We start from the raw sequence: 19,891 nt of genomic DNA, 5'->3' as shown, positions 1-19,891 counted from the left end.
CACCCATTTCAAGTGTAGTATTTTTAGTCAAAAAAACCCAGATATTGTTGAAGGAAATAAACGAATGAGAATCGTTGCATACACACTTAACACTTAAACGAGTCATAGAAATTCTAGTATCATCGATAGGATGCGTATCACAGATAATAGATTCTAGGAAGCTCACATATAGAGTAAATTAGGGTTTTCTTAGGAACTCGTGTTAAGAATTGGGGGTTATCCATAAAGAAGATGAGTCAAATAGAGTCAAAGTTACTGCCTTACGTTGTCACATGGTATCAGATCAATAGTCTAACATGCCACACCAACACTCTGTTATCCCAATAACAGCAGTTAACGGATCACACGTTAGTGACCATTTTATAACTTTTGATACTTCAGTGGTGTTATAATGTTTCCCCGAGGGAGTTCGTTAGACTTAAAAAATTTAATTTGAGGAAGGTGATGAAATGTAATTTGTAAAACAATTTGATTTTGGAATTGCCATCAACCTTTAAGATAGGTAGGTTGGAAACCTTAAACATCATTTTAATGAGTTTAGAAAAATCATTTAAAGGCAACGAAATGGTTTACGTTTTACCAAAAAATTATTTTTAAGAGTTCGGGAATCGATTATTTGTGGAGAAGGGTGAGCACCCCCACAACGCCCAAATTTTGGTACCTAAACGATTATATGTTGTTTAAATATTGGGAATTACAAAATTCGAAAATATATTTAAATTATGATCCTTCCATTAATTCAAATTTATTTAAATAAGTGTTAAATTAAAAAAACAAATTAAAATAAGGACTGCAATAAACTAAAAAGATTAAATAGCCCAAAAGATATTTTTATAGAATAAAAATATTATAATTATTTTTATAAAAGAAAATGTGTCATTTTGTATGAACAATCCTTGAAAATGCACTTACTTTATAGTTAGGAGACTTTTTCATAGATTCCCCTCACAAAATGATGTTATTTCATATTTTTCAAAAAATAAATAAAATAAAATAAAAATGAAAAGAATTAAAAAAATAATTAAAATAAGTAAACACTAAGCAGATAAAATTATCAAATAAAAATCTTTGTGTGAATAATCTTAGAAAATATACTTTCCCTTGTAGTTGGGAGATATCTTTATAGATTATCCTCACCATGAAATTTTCCAATTTTTCATATTTTTGAGAACAATGTACATTAATAAAGGACCAAAATAGAATTAGCAAAAACTTGAAAGGCTACACAGTAATTATAAATAAAACAGAACCAATATCATATAAATTAAATAATACATGCACTGGAACCTGAAATAACCCATAAGTAACATTAAGGATTGGAATGAAACAACCCAGAAACATAAAGCAGATAATAATTATACCTAAATATATTTACATTAAATAGTGACTAAAACAAAAGAATCAGAAAACACAGGGCCAGATTTGAATATCAGCAAACATAACAAAATAAATGTGATGGTGACTTAAATGTAAACGCTGGAAAAATAGAGGCTTAAAATAAGATAATACAAAGATTCATTATTGACTAAAAATGATTATTTACAAACGTAGAGGGGCTTAAACACAATTATCCCCAAAATATCATAATGCGTAGGCTGAGATTACAAAGATACGAGGACCAAAATTGCCATTATCCCCTAACCCAAAACACGTTGAACTCTCCCCCTATTAAACGACGTCGCATTGCAGGTAATATAAATACCCAAAATTTCACTCCAACCGACCATTCAACTCCATTTCCCTCTTTTGTTATATTTCAACCTGAGAGAGAGATACAAATAACTCTCTCCATTCTTCTCTTACCTCTTTGTTTCCCTGCCGTGAGGAAGCACAACACAACCCGACCGTCGTAAATCGAAGGTGATAGTGGGGTAACCGAAAACACTAAGACCCCTTTTCTCCACTCTCCTCCTTTATTTCCCCTCTAAAATAAACCTAAGAAACGAGCTACCCACCCACTATCACATAAAGAAACAAACCTTTACCTTCGAAAATGAACAGTTTCTGGTCCGATGAAGCAGTGACAGTGGTTGAAAAAGGGTAAGCTCTCTTTTCTCTGTCGAATGGTTTATTTTGTTTTGATATTTGTTTTTGTTTTTCCCTTCGAATATGTTTTTTTCTTTCTCTCTTTTTTTTGAATCGTTTCCTCGAATCCCTCTTCTTTCTTTTTATTTGTTTACTTATAATCTCCCTTGGTTGATGGCATGATGATATCTAGCAATAGGGGAATGAGATTTCATTTGAGTTGATGGAAAATCCCTGATTTTGGGGGTTTAGATTTGGTTTTTTTTATTTTCTCTGATTTGGGTGTTGTTGTTGATTGATCTTTCACTATAGGGCTTCTGTTGATGACATCAGTGGCTTGAGATTGTCAGTGATGGCTCACGCGCCGATTGGGGAGCTGAAGAGGCGGCGCGTGCATCACACGCGTCTGGGTGGAAGCTGGAAGGCCAAGAAGCGACGGTTGGATGTCTTATCCTCTAATTTAGGGTTAAGGTTTAGTTGGGCCAGTTCGGGTTTAAATCGAGTCGGGTTAGCTTGTAATCTGTGTCTGTAAACTGGGTTATATTATTGGGCTTCAGGATTGGGCCTTTGGGTGGCCTGTTTGTAACTTAGGCCTGCAAAAAAATATTATTAATTAATTAATTAATTAATATTAATAATAATAATAATAATATAATTAATAACATTTTTAGAGACCCAGACAAAAATGGGTGTCTACAGCTGCCATTCTTTTCACATTCTTGTGTTAACAAAAATAGGGCAAAGATGAAAAAGACAACAAGTTTTTGTCTGGTTCCCTTTTTTTTGTTTAAAATTTGATGTGTTTGTTGTTGGGGACGACACTGCTCATACCTGATGAAGAGTTCGGGTCGTCTAAGAGTGACTCGACTCCTAAGTGATGAAGATATATGGTCGAAGGATGACATTGTTCCTACGTGACGAGGACGAATTGGCCATCTTTAGGGAATAATGATAACATTGTTCCTACGCGATGAGGACGGCTAGTTATCTAAGGGTGACATGGCTCCTACGTGATGAAGAGGTCTGGTTGGTGGATGACACGGTTCCTATGTGATGAGGATGGTAAGCCATCTTTAGGGATGCTAACACGATTCCTATATGATGAGGACGGCTGGTTATTTAGGGGTGACACTGCTCCTACGTGATGAGGAGGTATGGTCGGTGGATGACATGGTTCCTACGTGATGAGGATTGCACGCCATCTTTAGGAATGGTGATAACTCAGTTCCTATACGATGAGGACGGCTAGTTATCTAGGGGTGACACGGCTCCCACATGATGAGGAGGTATGGTCGGTGGATGACACGGTTCCTACGTGATGAGGATGGTAGACCATCTTTAAAGATGATAACATGGTTCCTACGTGATGAGGACACCTGGTTATCTAGGGGTGACACGGCTCCTACGTGATGAGGAGATCTGGTCATGGGATGACACGGTTCCTACAAGATGAGGATGACAAACCATCTTTAGGGATAATGGTTTCAAGGGAAACAGACTCAAAGATGATTGTTTCAAGAGAAATTATATCAGGAGAGACAAAATTCATTTCAAGGGAAACGACTCAAAGATGATTTTGTTTTAAGAGAAACTGTCTCAAGAGAGACAAAATTTAGTTTTAAGAGAACAAGACTCAAAGATTGTAAATTGTCTTTAGTGAAACAATTTCAGGATTTGTTTTTAAAGGGGAAATTGTCTCAAGCGAGACGAATCGATTTTGAAAGAAACAATCTCAGGTGAGATTAATTTTGTTTCAAGTAAAACAACTTTGAAATTTGTGTTCCGAGGGAAAATGTCTCAAGTGAGACGAATTTTTTAAGAGAAAATTGTCTCAAGCGAGACAACATTTGTTTTTAGGAAAAAATGTCTATAGTGAAACGACACTTTGTTTCGAGAGAAAAAACATCAAATGAGACAGATAGTCTGCTTGTTCATGCATGTTGAGGAGATCTAGTTGCCTTTAGAATATCTAATCGTTTGCTTCAGGAAGTTGAATCTTTAGATGGCATTTTTCTCCAAGATAGATGCATTTGGTCATTTTCGAACCTTTATTCCCTGAAAAATCAATGATGCATTTATGGATGATGTACTTGATTTGATGAATTATTGATTTTTTTTGTCTAGAGAGGGAAAATCAGATTCTTTATTACACATGATGATGAATACAAAGATGCAAATTTCATGTGTCATGTATGTATGTGTATGTATGTATGTGATGATGTATGTTTTTCTCAATCTGTAAGGAGAATGGTTGCGAGAGTAATCTTCACTCTATCTTTGATTCAGTTTGTCTTTATTTCTACCAGGGTGTACTCTTGCAAACCTCAACCTGAGACAATTTGTTTTCCTTCCCCCATCAAATTTTGCCCCAAATATTTGGCTTCATTTGCCCCAGCTTCGATCCTGAGCATCGAAGAGATATTTGTTGAATTCCAATATACTTCCAGATAACTTATCTTGTTTGAAAATGTTTTTCTTCCTTTGAATTTTCAAAATTTTGAAAAACATCAAAAGGAATTTTGAAAACTATTGTCTCCTTCCAGGTTTCACAGTTGAAGCAAATCATAAAACAAGAGTTAATTGGATATCAAAAGAATCAACTACTCTTTTAATCTTTGATAGCTGCAAATCTTTGACAAATATCAAAATCGACAGGTTGGTTTAGAGGTTGGCTACCTAAATTCTAAGGTTTGTTTCATCGATTCGATCATCGTGAAAATCATGGCATGCCCCTCTTTCTTGGTTTGGCATTTTGATCGGACGCAGACAAAATGTCGCAACTAGCATAGTCAATTGCTAGAATCTTTAGAACACTTTTGTTTCAGTTCTTTGAAATCTCCCATTTGTTCAAGCTTTGTAGACTCACCTAGTCAAGGTAGTGCAGAAATATCGGTCTAAAAATGAGATTTTCGAGTGCTCGTGTGAAGTTGACTATAACATGTGTTACTCAACTCCCTTAGCCCATATTCACCGAAACTCCTTATTTAATAAATTTAATTTAATTTCTCATTGTTTGGCTAGCTGAATTCAGCTTTATTGTACATATATCTTATAATTGCCTTTGTTCGGCTAGCTGAATTCAGCTTTATTGTACATAAATCTTATAATTGCCTTTGTTCGGCTAGCTAAATTCAGCTTTATTGTACATATATCTTATAATTGCCTTTGTTCGGCTAGCTGAAGGATTCATTTCGTCACAAATTCTTCGACTTGACAACCACAGTGGAACAAACACTGAATTGCCAAGTACCCGATCAATGTCATGGTTTTAATGTAATATATTCATAAATTCAAGGCTTTCGAGTTTCCTCTATAACCAATTGCTTTAGTGAAATAGCTCAGCTTTATTGTATACATATATATATTATATATTTTGGATATATGGATTTCATTTCTTAAGCTTGTCAAGGAGAACCTATTATAGTCCTGGTGCTTTGAAGGTTAGAAAATCTCATCGTTAGAGTTAAATTTACAAGCAACTGACCTAAACCAGATTCATCCACTCAACCATTCCATGTGAGAAGATCATGATCATCATTGAACGTCATTAACAGAAAAAACCGGTTAGATTTACAATTTTATGTGCTAGTTGCCCCATTTTGTTCGCTCCTAATACATATCTGAATGCCAAACCCTTGATGGACTCTTCATGAGAAGAGAAAACTAGCTAGGTCCCTATAAGATAAGGGTATATATTCTGGTGTATCTTTTGGATTAGAATCAAGAGGTCCTTTTTTTGTTGGGTTCAATCTTGTCATTTGTCAAAGATTTACAACCTCAATTATTAAAGAGTTTTTAATTAAAATGATATTCAAAGAATTTCAATGTTGAAATTTGCTCATTGTTCATTTCCTAAGAATGAAGCATTTTATTGAAAATGTTCGAACATCAAGTGACTTACAAACATTTAAACATAAAAAATACAAGAAGAAAAACAAGTTCAAACAAGATGACATGAATGAGAATACAATAAAACTCTTGATGGATGCCCCAGCCGACTCCTGATCAGAATATCCCATCACATATTTAATGTCAGTGCCCCTGAATCGCTCAGATCTTGGACCTTGCACTTCAATGCCCTACAATTATCAATGGTGTGCCCAGAGCTCCCAATATATAACTGCACATGGCGTTAACATCATGTCCTTCAGGATATGAGGCTTATCTTGGTTTGGATTAAACTGGAGTCACAAGATTCTTCTCAACTAGCGTTGGGAGCAATTCCTCATATGTCATTGGGATTGGATTGATGCAAGTCTTTTCACGGAAGACACTATGAGGACTGGTCCACAGACTAGCTAGATAAGATCCCACGATGTTAATCTCAGCTCTTTCCCCAATGTCAAAACTGCTAGTGCCACTTATCTGGCCATTCTTGAATGCTCTTTCGATCGATTCTCCGCACATGACGATGTCAGAGAAACTCCTGGTGGCAGCTCATGTCATGTAGTCAATATATGAAGACTTCAATGTATCGATGTATAAAGTGATGAACTCTCTTTCAGTCATTGGTGGATGCACTTGAGATGCGACATCCCTCCATTATTGAGAATATTGTTGAAAGCTCTCACCACTCTTCATCTCCATATTCTGCACTGTTGTTCGATCAGGGGTCATATCAATCATGTGTTTATATTGGCCCAAAAAGGCACTAGATAAATCCTTCAAGGAGCGGACTTGAGTACGACTCATTTGATTATACCACATTGAAATGGGTCTAATCAAACTATCTTAGAAGCAATGGATCAACATCTTATCATTGTTAGTGTACCCAGTCATCCTTCGAATAAATATCGTGATATAGCATTAGAGCAATTGATTTCATTGTAGTTTTCAAAGTCGAGCATCTTGAATTTGGGCGGAAGCACTAGGTTAGGAACTAAAACTAGTTCAGTTGCATCCATTTCATTGTGAGAGCTCTATCCTCTCATTCCCTGGAATGTCTTTCTGCACCACTATTTTAAGTTCTCAGGGATCTCATTCTTGGCTATTCTCATAGCCTTAGGAGTGGATATGTTATGATAAGTAGAATTACCCTGAGGATTTAACACGGTGGCTTGAGTTTTAGTGGCAGAGAAGCCTATTGGGTGGCTTGGAATCTTTTCGGGCGAAATCAGTATTCGTGAATTAGCTTATGCCCTCACGTATTCAGAAGTTTCCATAATCGATGGAATCTTCTCTTTACCTCTTTCCTGGTTTAGCCCAATCAGTTTAACTACAATTTAGCCAACCAGGTTGTCTTGGTTTTGCAAGATACAATCCACGGTGGCCTTTTGTGCTTGTTCCATTTTAATCTCCCACTCTGTTTGCATCTTTTGTAAACTATCTTCCAATTCTTTCTTCAGTTTCTCAAATTTTACATCCATTCTCAGTAGCAGTTGCACAATTAGAAATAATTCCTCATAGTCCTCCACGAGATAAACCCATGATTCTATGATTAATACATGTAAAAAATGCTTCAATGAATGCCATGTAGAAATCGAATATGCAAATGCAGATGCAAAAAATGTGAAAATGTTTAAATAAATGCAATGCAGAATTTAAATGCAAAATGTATCGATTTCTAAAAGTAATCATTCTTAGAAAGAGTTTCATTCGTCCAAAAGAGTTTTCATCTTTATAAGAAAGATCAATCTACGAATTTGTTTTGTGATACGTAAACCCCAGGCAAACTATCTCCTTTTTGCCCTTTGTGTTTATTTAGACCAAGCTTGGACCGCAGGAATGTGTTCTTCCTTATTATGAAAACTCTTTTTCATTTTAATGGTTTCTCTTCTATTTTGATGATTACTTGGTTAATCAACACCTTTCTTTTATTTACGATGATCATGCAAAATGTCAAAGAATAAACAATCAAACATAGAAAATTTTTCAGTATAAAAAATCAAATATCAAGCATATTATTGAAAGGTAATTATAACACCTACCCACATGCTTTTCTACTCTTATTAGGTTAAATCCTACCCAAAACATGTTTTCTACCCCATGCTTTGGTTGAAAATAAAACCTTACCACATGATTTTCTAGTTCACATGCTTTATTCGAAAAATAAAATAATATGGGTAAATAAAAAAAGAAGGTTTAGTGTCGTTTCTCCTTTGTGTAAACTTATTTTGGGTACCTACTGACGGACAAAGGTTCGACTCAGGGTGGGTTATTAGGGCTCACTATATGCATTATTGGTTTCTAAGAAAAAAGTACTCAAATTGTCCATGTTGGTGCCTCTTTAGGCTGCCAAACCCTTAATACTGGCCCATTACAGGCTCGTGCGAATCGAGTTCAATTCGAGAGGATCATTCCCTTATGTCCATACGGAGAAACAATTTATCTCACGTAGACATAAGGTATATGAACCCCAAAGATTACTTGCTAAAACCCATGCAGAGAAACAATTTATCTCACGTAGGCTAAGCTTTCGCCTCAACTTAAAAGAGACAAAGCTCGTAAGTGAGCTTATGGTATGCAAATGTACGTGATGTGTGTGAGGAGAAACTCAAAAACCTTTAAAAACGTGACAAAAATAACACTCTCACAATTTCCAAAATTGGTACAAATCTGAAAACCACTAAAATCAAAAACAAATTAGTTAAAAATAAAATAATGCATAATATGTTGAAACTCAAAAATAAATAAAATGATCATAAATTAAATACAATTTAAGTTTGTAATTCCCAAAATAAAAACAACGTATAATCGTTTATGTTCTGACTCTCTTGTCCCCAGCGGAGTCACCAAGCTGTCATAACGTTTCCCCAAGGGCGTCCGTTAGACTTAAAAAATTTAATTTGGAGAAGGTGATGAAATGTATTTTGGAAAACAATTTAATTTTGGAGTCACCACCAACCTTTAAGTTAGGTAGGTTGGAAACCTTAAACATCATTTTAATGAGTTTAGAAAAGTCATTAAAAGACGACAAAATGGTCTGTGTTTTACCAAAAATTCATTTTTAAGAGTTCAGGAATCCATTACATGTGGGGAAGGGTGAGCACCCCCACAACGCCCAAATTTTGGTACCTAAACGATTATATGTTGTTTAAATATTGGGAATTACAAACTTCAGAAATATATTTACATTATGATCCTTCTATTTATTCAATTTTATTTAAATAAGTGTTAAATTAAAAAAAAACAAATTAAAATAAGGACTGCAATAGATTAAAAAGATTAAATAGCCCAAAAGATATTTTTATAGAATAAAAATATTATAATTATCTTTATAAGAGAAAATGTGTCATTTTGTACGAACAATACTTGAAAATACACTTTCTTTATAGTTAGGAGACTTTTTCATGGATTCCCCTCACAAAATGATGTTATTTCATATTTTTCAAAAATAAATAAAATAAAATGAAAATAGGTAAAAATAATTAAAATAAGTAAACTCTAAGCAGAGAAAATTATCAAATAAAAACCTTTGTGCGAATAATCCTAGAAAAGATACTTTCCCTTATAGTTGAGAGATATCTTTGTAGATTACCCTCACCATGAAATTTTCTGATTTTTCATATTTTCGAAAACAATGCACATAAATAAGGGACCAAAATAGCATTAGCAAAAACTTGAAAGGCTACACAGTAATTATAAATAAAACAGAACCAATATCATATAAATTAAATAATACAGGCACTGGAAACTAAAATAACTCATAAGTAACATTAAGGTCTGGAATAAAAAAACCAGAAACATAAGGGAGCAGATAATAATTATACCTAAATATATTTACATTAAATAGTAACTAAAAAAAGAATAAAAAAACACAGGGCCATATTTGAAAATCAACAAACATTGCATAATAAATGTGATGGTGACTTAAATGTAAATGCTGGAAAAATAGAGGCTTAAAACAAGATAACACAAAGATTCATTAATGACTAAAAATGATTATTTACAAACGTAGAGGGGCTTAAACACAATTATCCCTAAAAGATCAGAATACGCAGGCTGAGATTATAAAGATACGAGGACCAAAATTGCCATTATCGCCTAACCCAAAACACACTGAACCCTCCCCCTATTAAACGATGTCGCATTGCAGGTAAGATAAATACCCAAAATTTCACTCCAACCGGCCATTCAACTCCATTTCCCTTTTTTTGTTATGTTTCAGCCCGAGAGAGAGAGATAAAATAACTCTATCAATTCTTTTTCTGTCTCTCTACTTCCCTGTCGTGAGGAAGCACAACACAGCCCAGCCGCCGTAAATCGAAGGCGATATCGGGGTAACCGAAACCCCTAAGACCCCTTTTCTCCCCTCTCCTCCTCTATTTCCCCTCTAAAATAAACCTAAGAAATGAGCTACCCACCCACCATCACATAAAGAAACAAACATTTACCTTAAAAAACGAACGGTTTCTGGCCTAATGAAGCAGCGACAGTGGTCGAAAAAAGGTAAGCTCTCTTTTCTCTGTCGAATGGTTTATTTTGTTTTGATATTGGTTTTTGTTTTTTTTCCTTCGAATCTATTTTTTCTCTCTTTTTTTCAAATCGTTTCCCCGAATCCCTCCTCTTTCTTTTTTTGTGTTTTGCTTATAATCCCCCCTTGGTTGATGGCATGATGATATCTAGCAATAGGAGAATGGGATTTCATTTGAGTTGATGGAAAATCCCTGATTTTTGGGGTTTAGATTTATTTTATTTTTACTTTCTCTGATTTTCTCTGATTTGGGTGTTGTTGTTGACTGATCTGTCATTGTAGGGCTTCTGTTGATGACATCGGTGGCTCAGGATTGTCAGTGGTGGCTCACGTGCTGATTGGGGAGCTAAAGAGGCGGCTTGTGCATCACACACGCCTTGGTGAAAGCCGAAAGGCCAAGTGGCGGTGACTGAATGCCTTATCCTCTATTTAGGGTTAGGGTTTAGTTGGGACAGTTTGGATATGAACCGGGTCGATTAGCTTGTAATATGGGTTTGTAAACTGGGTTGTATTGTTGGGCTTCAGGATTGGGCCTTTGGGTGGCCTGTTTGTAATTTAGGCATGCAAAAAATTGTTATTAATTAATTATTATTAATAATAATAATATAATTAATAACATTTTTAGAGACCCAGACAAAAATGAGTGTCTACAAGTGGAAAAACGAAAACGTACTCAAATTTTAGTGACCATTTATGTACTTTACCTTTATATTAAATCAGTGAATCATGATTTTAACATATATTTATAATTATATGATCCCTTGAAAATTTAATTTTGACTCCTTGTATGTGTTACATGTAGAAACATTATCGATTTTTAAAATATTATAATATTTAATTTTAATATGAAATAAATATCAAAATACATAAAGAAAATTAAATTTAAATTACCAATCAGTTAATCTAACGAAGTAAGAAATAAAACGATTTAGATTATATAAAAGTGATATAAAGAAACCATGTATATTTCAAAATTCGATGTAATACATGTAAAGTACATAATGATTTACACACATTCAATCTCAAAATACTTAATTTTAATTATTTTATCTAAAAATTATATAAAAATATAAAAACAAAAATCTCTTAAAATAATATTAATTAACCACCTTAAAAATCATTTTCAAACGTGTTTTATTTAAATTAATACCCGGTTAACTTATAACACTAACTTAATCAAATTTTAAGTAGGAAAACGTATAAGAAAACATTGATACCCTATACTAATAGTATTTGTGTTTGAATTTTATAGCAAATTTTAATTTTATAGATATTCCTAGCCGGCCCCAAAGCTAAATAAAGGCAATGTATAGTTGAAATCAAATAAATAGTAGGGAAATTAATGTGTAAAAAGATGAATCAATATCAACCCCATAAGAAATCAGATCACAGTAAATTACTAATTACAAGGGACATATACAGCACAACACATGTGCAGGGTAAATGGGCAAAACACTGTATACAGTTCAAACTATTTCAAAATGCAGGCTATTTCCGGATAATATTATACAACAAATCCATCAAACTGTGATATTGGGTCCCAGGAGTTGGGGGTTACCTATTGGAAATCGAAAACATCGTCACTTTCCATGTCATAAACATCAGTTACGCAAGTTGATGATGTTGCTTCATTAGTATTAACAAGCTCAGCCTGCAGATAATAATTGAAAATGTTAATATTCTATGTACTTTAAATGTTATTTAAGTGAACCCAGTCCTAAATTACAGGTATCATCAATTATGCAATCAACAGATATGGATCAGGTGATAAGTTGTGTCAAGCTTACCTTAGCTTGGCGATACCTTTCAAGCATCCGACGATATTGTTGACGTGCATCCGGAGAATCAACCATAGATAACACGCGTGAGACAGCCTCATCAATTGTTGCATCCACTTTCTGTTTGCGGTACACTTTCAGAATGTCCTCATCATCTTCATTTTCGTCGTCAATGGAATCCGACTCGTTGCGAAACCCTCGCAAGCCAACACCTTTCCTGCGCCATCGAAGTACAACCTTATCTAGAACACCAACAGCCCAGCAGATTACCTTGTAGTTCTTCCTCACCTGGTAACCTCTCACATGGGCCTGATACAAAAATGGAACAGACAATTTTGAAATATTCGGGATGTGGAATATACTATTAAGGATGACAAAACTATAAATTCGAGTTGTCACTGGGGCACGCCTTTGAGCACATCCCACATAAAAACATGGTAAATAAGGATGACAAAACTCAAATTTGTCTCACTAATATGCCACCAAATAAGAGGGTTTTTTTTATAATAAAAAAAAGGTGAAAATGAACAGTGGAACGGACATTTTGATAAATAGTTGCTCTGGCTTAGCTCCATCCCACTTCTTTTCACATACCCCTTATTTTTTTATACATATACTTTTATGTTATATACTTACACACACAATAGATATATATACTAAAATCATATACAAATACATCATATTGACACGTAATCTATATCATAAATAATACAAAAGAATTATATAAATTGAAAATATGTTCATTGGTAAATTATAATATACTTTTTTTAATATGAAATTAAGACTTATTAATAAAAAAAGTGGGTAAAGATGCATGGAGCATTGTAAAACAGTTATGTATTTATTGCAACCAATGTCAGTGGAAGTGGATGCTTTCAACTTCCATGCAAGAGTGAGGCAAAAATAGATAATCTAATCCCTGCCCATGCCCTACTTCATTACCATCCCTTATTTACAACTCACAGCTCTTAGCTGAAGTGACTGCCAAAAAGTTCCTAACATTGTGCAGCAGTTATCGATATAACTGACATCCGTAGAGGAGGATGTTTCTGACATCCGTACAGGGATAAAGCAATCCCTGTCCTTACCCCACTTCATGGCCATCCCTATTTACAACTCTCAGGTCAAGTGACATTGCCAGAAAGTTCCATGCATCTATACAACCTAGCAAATTCAGATAAATCGTAAAGATACCTGTATCTTCACAACTTTCTGGCGAAGTGAGAGAAAGTCTTTCCGACCTTTCCAGCCTCGAAATTTCTTCTGAATCGATAATGCCGCTGAATTGTGGTCGCGGGTATTCCTAAAAGCTAGCTTTGACATGGTAGAAAGATTTTGGATTTCACCCAAAGTAATACCGTACTCATCAACACTATCTGCAGTAGCAGCATCTTCTTTCTGTTGTCGTTTCCTGAAAGAATGTGCACGGAAAGCATTTTGTATACGTGCAGCAGCCTGAGCTGCATTTCGGACAGCGGCCAATGTATCTTTAAGCGAAAGGCGATCCTCCACAGTGGCAAGGTTCCCATTGGAGACAATATTCACAGCCATTTCAGCCTGAATTGCAGCCGAGCCTTTGGAAAGCTCACTTTCTTCCATTGTAAGGGATGAAAGGTGACTCGTAAGAGCTACCTCAGAAAGATAACCAGCAAGTCCCTTATGACCACTTGAGGCAGCAATAGTTGCTGCAGTTTTGCCACTTGGATCTTGTGAGGTTGGATCAGTCACTGCTCCAGCTGAAGCACCTGACGCTATAAGCGCAGCAACCATTTTTTCTCTTAAGAAGAAAAAACCGATCCTGATTAGTTGGATGCATTGTAAAAGCAGCCATTATGTTAAAATTCTGAAGCACATTTTCTAAACTAGGGAGTGCCCCAATATATCATTATCCTTTATGAAAGTAATAATCCTTAATGGTTTTTGTTAAAGATTAATTGTGAAAGAGAAAGTAGATCTGATTCTTGTTTACCTTCCAAATCTTGCAGCCCAGTGAAGCGCAGTCCACCCATTTATGTCCCGGAAATTTACACTAACTCCATGGCTCAGAATTGGATTTAGGGCCCACTCGAAGCCCAATCCAGCAGCCATGTGTATTATTCCTTGCTCTTTCTTGGACATGGTGATGCCTGATTTGTCTCCTAATTCCTTGGATCTAGAATATAACCACTGTTGCAATTTATCCTTTAAAAGCTCTTGCAGAAGCCAATCAACAGTACCAGAGGCAGTGCCAATTCCAATTAAAAGAGACTCTATTATATGACTCCATGATTCATCATCAGCATTAAGCTTTTCCGGAAAATGTTTTCCAGAATCTATATTGTGTAATGTTGAATCGGACAGAAGCATCTCAACAAATCTGACAAGTAACAATAGCTCTTCAACACTTTTAGCAGCTTCTGTTTGGGATACATTACACCGAGTGCAACTACAAGTACCATCTCTATACTCAAACTCTCTGATTTCACTGCAGGACTCACGGTTAGCAGTAGTGATGCAGAGCGTGACCTTCCCAGGAAGGTGAGGAGGAGCTTTACAACAAATAACACCTTCATGAATGATCTCAATAGGAACTTCAGTCTCCCCAAACATACATGCCCAGGCAGATTCTGCTGGATCGCATAGAAATGATCCAACAATGATGACCTGCATGTTCATTATTATGCTTTAAAAAAAATTAAGCTTTAACTGCAGCAGTTAAGAAAAAGAACTTCATGAATTAATGGCAGAAAACAGAACAAATAGAATCCCTTGATACATACCTTTGTAGGCTCACTGGAGTAACCCCAATCTGGAGAAATTTCCCGAATTGTGAACTTCTGCTTCTGTGCAATAGTCAAGCTTGAATCTGGTGCAATAGGAAAACCTATTTCTTCTTGGTTGAACAACATAGTATAATAGTCAGACTTGGTGTCAATAGCTTCTATTCCTGAAGAATATGAAGGAATTTCACCATTTCCAATTTCTGGATGCTGCATTACAGAGGCTGGCAGAGAAAGAGATAGAATGTGATAGAATTAAAATAGGTACTAATATTTCTAGAGTCAAATACATATCAAGAGAGAAGATCATACAGTTTTCAACGTTAGATCCATTAAAATTCATCAAACCATATTGTTCCTGGTGCTCAGCTGGTCTCATCCTTGAAGAAGATAGTGGCTTTCCCTGCTTAAAAGACAAAAAAACTCTCCATATACCAAGAAATAATAATACCAGCAACAGCAACACATGTTTAGTCCAAAAGTTAACCTAAAGGGTAAACTTTGGTTAACTGGGCAGCACACACGGTTAAGAAAGGGAGTTATATCTCAGGGTCCGGGGCCCAAATCCTAGATCCAACAATTGGGTGCTTTTCTCCATAACCATAACCTTAAGCTAAAAGGTAGCCTACTATCAAATAATTACAAAAGGAAATTTAACAATTTATTGTAGCGGTGTTTTAAATATATAGTACAGAATCACTAACATGTAGATGCTAAAATAGTTTCCATTCTTTGAACATTTCAGTTCAATGGGGAAATGTCTTTACCTTAGAGCCAACACCTGATGGAGTCTTGCACAAGTCAAATACATTTTTCCAATATTGAGATTCCTGACTTCCATCTAAATTATTATTGCCATATACTTGACTACGTCCTCCATTCATACCTACAAAAGATTAGTTATTCTTTTCAGCTTCCTTACCCATCCATCATATTCAAGAATTAACCAATAAATATAGAAACAGTAAAGAAAGAGAGACTAGCCATTAAAATATACAGCAGCAGATCCGTCGGATGTCCATGTTTGCCATAAACTTGAGAGCAAAAAAAAAATGCAATTTCAAACAGACACAATGTTTTCCAATTGTCATTTTTATGTATCTCTCATCTTTTCTTTCCCTTGATTACCCTTTTGCATTTCTATTAGGAAGACTAGGAGGGGATATGGGAACAAATTTGAAATTTACACTTTTCTAGTAGATATGGATGATAAAAAGAAATAAAACAGAAGTATATTTTGACAATTCTGAGCACTAAAGAAATGAAAAACTAACAAACCTCCATCAGGAAGCAGCACAGAACTATTTGAACAATTCTCCATTCTAGCAGGTTGGGAATAAAGTTGATCTTGAAAGATACCATCAGGTGTGTATAGTAGATCTGCCTGTTGCTCCTGCTTGACAATCTCCCTTCCATATTCCAGAAATTTTGAATCATGTGTATCATCATCCAAGCTGTACAATGGACCCATTTCTTTGATGCTGTCCTCATTCAAACTTAACTGCTCCTCAAGCCTCTTTAAAGCATGAGCAACTTGAAAATCAGCTGGACTGGTATATTCTACTGTAGTATCTATTCCACTGTTCTTGGTGACAATATCAGAGCTAATTTCAGCAGACCCTGGACTAGATAAGTTCTGGTATGGTTCACGTACATCATTAGCTAGAGAGTTAGATCTGGGATGTTGAGAAGTATAAGACTGTGGACTTGGACTAAAAGCAGAAGAGGATAATGGTGATTGCACAGTGGATGCAGAACTGGACTTAACCTATGTAAAAATGCAAAGAGTAACATTAGTTTAAAAGAGAAAGTAAAGTATGACCATCTATAATTGTGAACCGTAAAAGTTATATACAGAGAGGAAGGCAATAACACCCAAATTGTTGGGAAACCATGTTCTAGGCAGAAAGAATATAAAGATCAGAAAGGAAATATGTGAGAAATGACTAGTCTAGACATCGAAACTTACCTCGTTTATCTCTCTATAGTGAACAAGAACTATATGCTCGTATGCCCTGCAAAAGTATTAAACCATTAGCAAATATAGATCCCCAAAGGTCAAAATGAATCACTAAATATTTCATATCAGCATGCGAAATACTATAAACAAATAAGCTACCCGGTACACTTACGGGTCCAGCATCCAATAGCTACGTCTCTGAAAACTGGGGTTCAGCTCTCCGTGAGCATAGTAACAATTCAAAGTTTCAACATTACCAACCTGGCAATGCACTTAATACATTACCTCTCAGACTGAACATATCAATATAAAACTCCACTGACATCAGAAAAGTCAAATGTACAGAACATTTATCGGTAACAAAGAAGCAGAGATATCCTTCTTCCCTTCTTGGACAGCTAACAATTAATTTTCAAGCATGTTTCCATGCACCAGAGTTCACTTGAAAGCAATCAGTTAGCGAATCATTTTCTAAATAACAAAAGTACACACTTCACATAATTCCCATCTAGTACAACAAAACTAAAATGCAAGTGGTGTTTGATAAAACCTTAAGCCTTTCGTGGGCTTCACCGACAGTTCTTCCATCCTTCTTCTTACGCCAACTGTGACCATCTTTACGAAAGAATCGAATGACCCTCCTATTGAAAAGAAACAAAGAACCACCTATATACATATATATAATGCCAGTTAATAATACAGACTTCCAATTATGCAATAACAACATAAAAACTAAACTTAAAATTCAAGTCAGAAGATTTACTGGTTGGCCTCTGAGGAGGCTGCTGCTCAAATTGATACTTGTCATGGTTTTGTAGTATAAACAGTACTTCAGCTGGCTTCAACCACCGAGATTGAGCTTCCCGAAACAGATTATCAATATCATACCCTGAGCTCACTATTATTATTATTATTATTACTTAAATAAATTAGAAAGAAACAACTTTTATGTTCAAATGATTCCCAATACAGTTAAAACCCTAGTTCTGATATTCAAGTGTCCAACTATAACAGTAAACAAAAAAATAAAAAGTAAAAGCAAAAATAAAAGTCTAAGTTTCACCTGTTTGATCCATCTTCAATTTCAATAAGAAATTCAAAGTAGATGAGAATCAACGATCGTTGTCAATTTGAACCGAAGCTGTTTACCGAAACCAGGAGGAAATTAAGCTTGCTTGTTTGTTTGTAAATAAATTAAATAATAATCACTGGAACCACGAAGCTGCCGCTAGAATGAATTATGAAACGTGGGGTTCTGGCACTTCATGACGTGGCAAGTTTTAATTGGTTTTGTATTAAGCATTTTCTAATTTAATTCTGAATGTACTGGTTCCGGTCTCATCTGCAGAAATCACATAGAATTGAGGACTACGTATTTAATTTTTTTTCCCCGAATTATAACAGGAAATACAAATAAAAAAAATATTAAGAATATGATCTAGGATTCATAAATAAAAATTAAATAATTGTCAATATCTATTTATTTAACATATTATATTTTATAAACCCATCTATATAACATATTACATTTTATAAATCTATTCATATACAATCTTACAATAGTTTAGAATATATACTACTTTATAATCATTTTAGTTTTATCAAAAAAAATCTTACAATAATAAAAGAAAATTAGAGTTAATAACTGATTATCAATGTATATATATCTAATAGAGATAACTACTCGAACCTCAATTATATGAAATTAATAATATTATTATTATAATTATAATTATTCAATAAATTCATAACAAACTTAATTGAATAACAAAGTGAATCAAATTTTGAATACTGAAAACTTTGAATCATTGCAAAATTAATTCAATTATTTTAAATTCTATTTTAATAGCATTAAATTTCAATCTCATTTCTTGAATCTTGTTACCTATATTTCTTTTCAAATTCTTTTTTATTTTTTTTAAAGGGGTCTTGTATGATTAAATAACAATGTATATAAAACATGGACGTTGATAAGGGCCTAATTAAAAAAAATTATCTAAACTTAGATGAAGAAAAAAGAGTGTCAAATCGAGGTCAATACAAAGACGAATCATTCACAATAAGATTCTCAACCATGATCTCACCAATCGAACCAAGACACACCAAAGAATGAAACAAAGGTCTGGAATAGCATCGTATGTCCCCGAATGCTTACTACCAACATACAGGTCTTTAAAGAGCAATTACCACACTCACCCTGCTAGTAGAGATGCACATAGTTGGATTTAAATTCGATTCAGATCGGATAAAAACTGATCCGATTTTTTCATTAAGCCTAAAAATCGGTTTATAAAAAAATCGGTTCGGATCATAATCGGTTTGGAGGGCCGGATGATGTAACCGGTGTAACCGGTTTCGGTTTGAAAAAACCGGTTTTTAATCCGGTAAAAAATCCGGTCATCCAATTTTTTAAACCCCAGACCGGATTTTTTTCCGGATAAAAAACCAGTTTTTTATCCGGTTTTTAATCCGGTAAAAAAACCGGTCGTCCAATTTTTTCTCAAACCGGTTATACTATCCGGTTTTAAAATATCCGATCCGGTTTAAAAAAAACCGATTTTTCCCAAATCCGATTTCGGATATTTTTTTTCACAAAATCGGATATTCGAATTTTTTGTGCAACTAGACCACCAACCTACGACCAAAATAAGATAGAAGTGCTGATGTCGCTTCCTTCCCAATGTCTTCAATCCTCAATCCCACCATCGAGAGCATATAACACGGATGCAGCACCCAAAATCAATTAGCAATCTCGATCGCCCTCAAGCTAACACCTGTATCAACAAAATTTCACCAACAAAGAAGCGTTAAGTCACAAATCTACTACACATACAGTAATCATACACTTCTTAGGCGAGGTCAACATCAATCTGTATACACCACACCCTCAAACAACCAACAATTAGTATCAACTTTCAACTCTAGCAAACAGCCTACCCTATACGAAATCAACTAC

The 19,891-nt window shown here is 34.8% G+C and overlaps 1 protein-coding gene across 2 annotated transcripts; it reads right to left on the bottom strand.

The window, feature by feature from the left end:
• Positions 1-11,814: 11,814 nt before the first annotated feature.
• LOC120141718 (calmodulin-binding transcription activator 4-like) lies at positions 11,815-18,160 on the bottom strand. Of its 2 annotated transcripts, none has more exons than XM_039156515.1 (13): positions 17,999-18,145; positions 17,699-17,833; positions 17,486-17,601; positions 17,108-17,196; positions 16,945-16,990; positions 16,254-16,743; positions 15,743-15,861; positions 15,288-15,378; positions 14,976-15,199; positions 14,186-14,859; positions 13,411-13,993; positions 12,226-12,525; positions 11,815-12,089 (listed from the first exon to the last, which is right to left on the bottom strand). In XM_039156515.1, exons 1-13 carry the CDS (start codon positions 18,009-18,011, stop codon positions 11,997-11,999), a joined length of 2,973 nt encoding a protein of 990 aa, XP_039012446.1. In that variant the 5' UTR covers positions 18,012-18,145; the 3' UTR covers positions 11,815-11,996. The 2 variants fall into 2 exon arrangements, with proteins under 2 accessions (XP_039012446.1, XP_039012454.1); XM_039156523.1 differs by having other exon boundaries at positions 11,816-12,089; positions 17,699-17,824; positions 17,999-18,160.
• Positions 18,161-19,891: the final 1,731 nt, after the last annotated feature.

The sequence above is a fragment of the Hibiscus syriacus genome, unplaced genomic scaffold, assembly GCF_006381635.1.
Source record: "Hibiscus syriacus cultivar Baekdansim isolate YM2019G1 unplaced genomic scaffold, ASM638163v2 tig00002237_pilon, whole genome shotgun sequence".
In the NCBI taxonomy this organism is placed as follows: Eukaryota; Viridiplantae; Streptophyta; class Magnoliopsida; order Malvales; family Malvaceae; genus Hibiscus; species Hibiscus syriacus.
Note: the sequence above shows the minus strand (reverse complement) of the source record. Positions and strands in the feature narration are given on the sequence as shown.

Excerpts from the sequence above, each read along its gene's own strand:
- LOC120141718 (XM_039156515.1), bottom strand. Across the intron at positions 15,200-15,287 it reads TGGATCTAACGTTGAAAACT|CCTCTGTAATGCAGCATCCA; the intron begins GTATGATCTTCT and ends TTTCTCTGCCAG. Across the intron at positions 14,860-14,975 it reads ACTCCAGTGAGCCTACAAAG|GTCATCATTGTTGGATCATT; the intron begins GTATGTATCAAG and ends ATGAACATGCAG.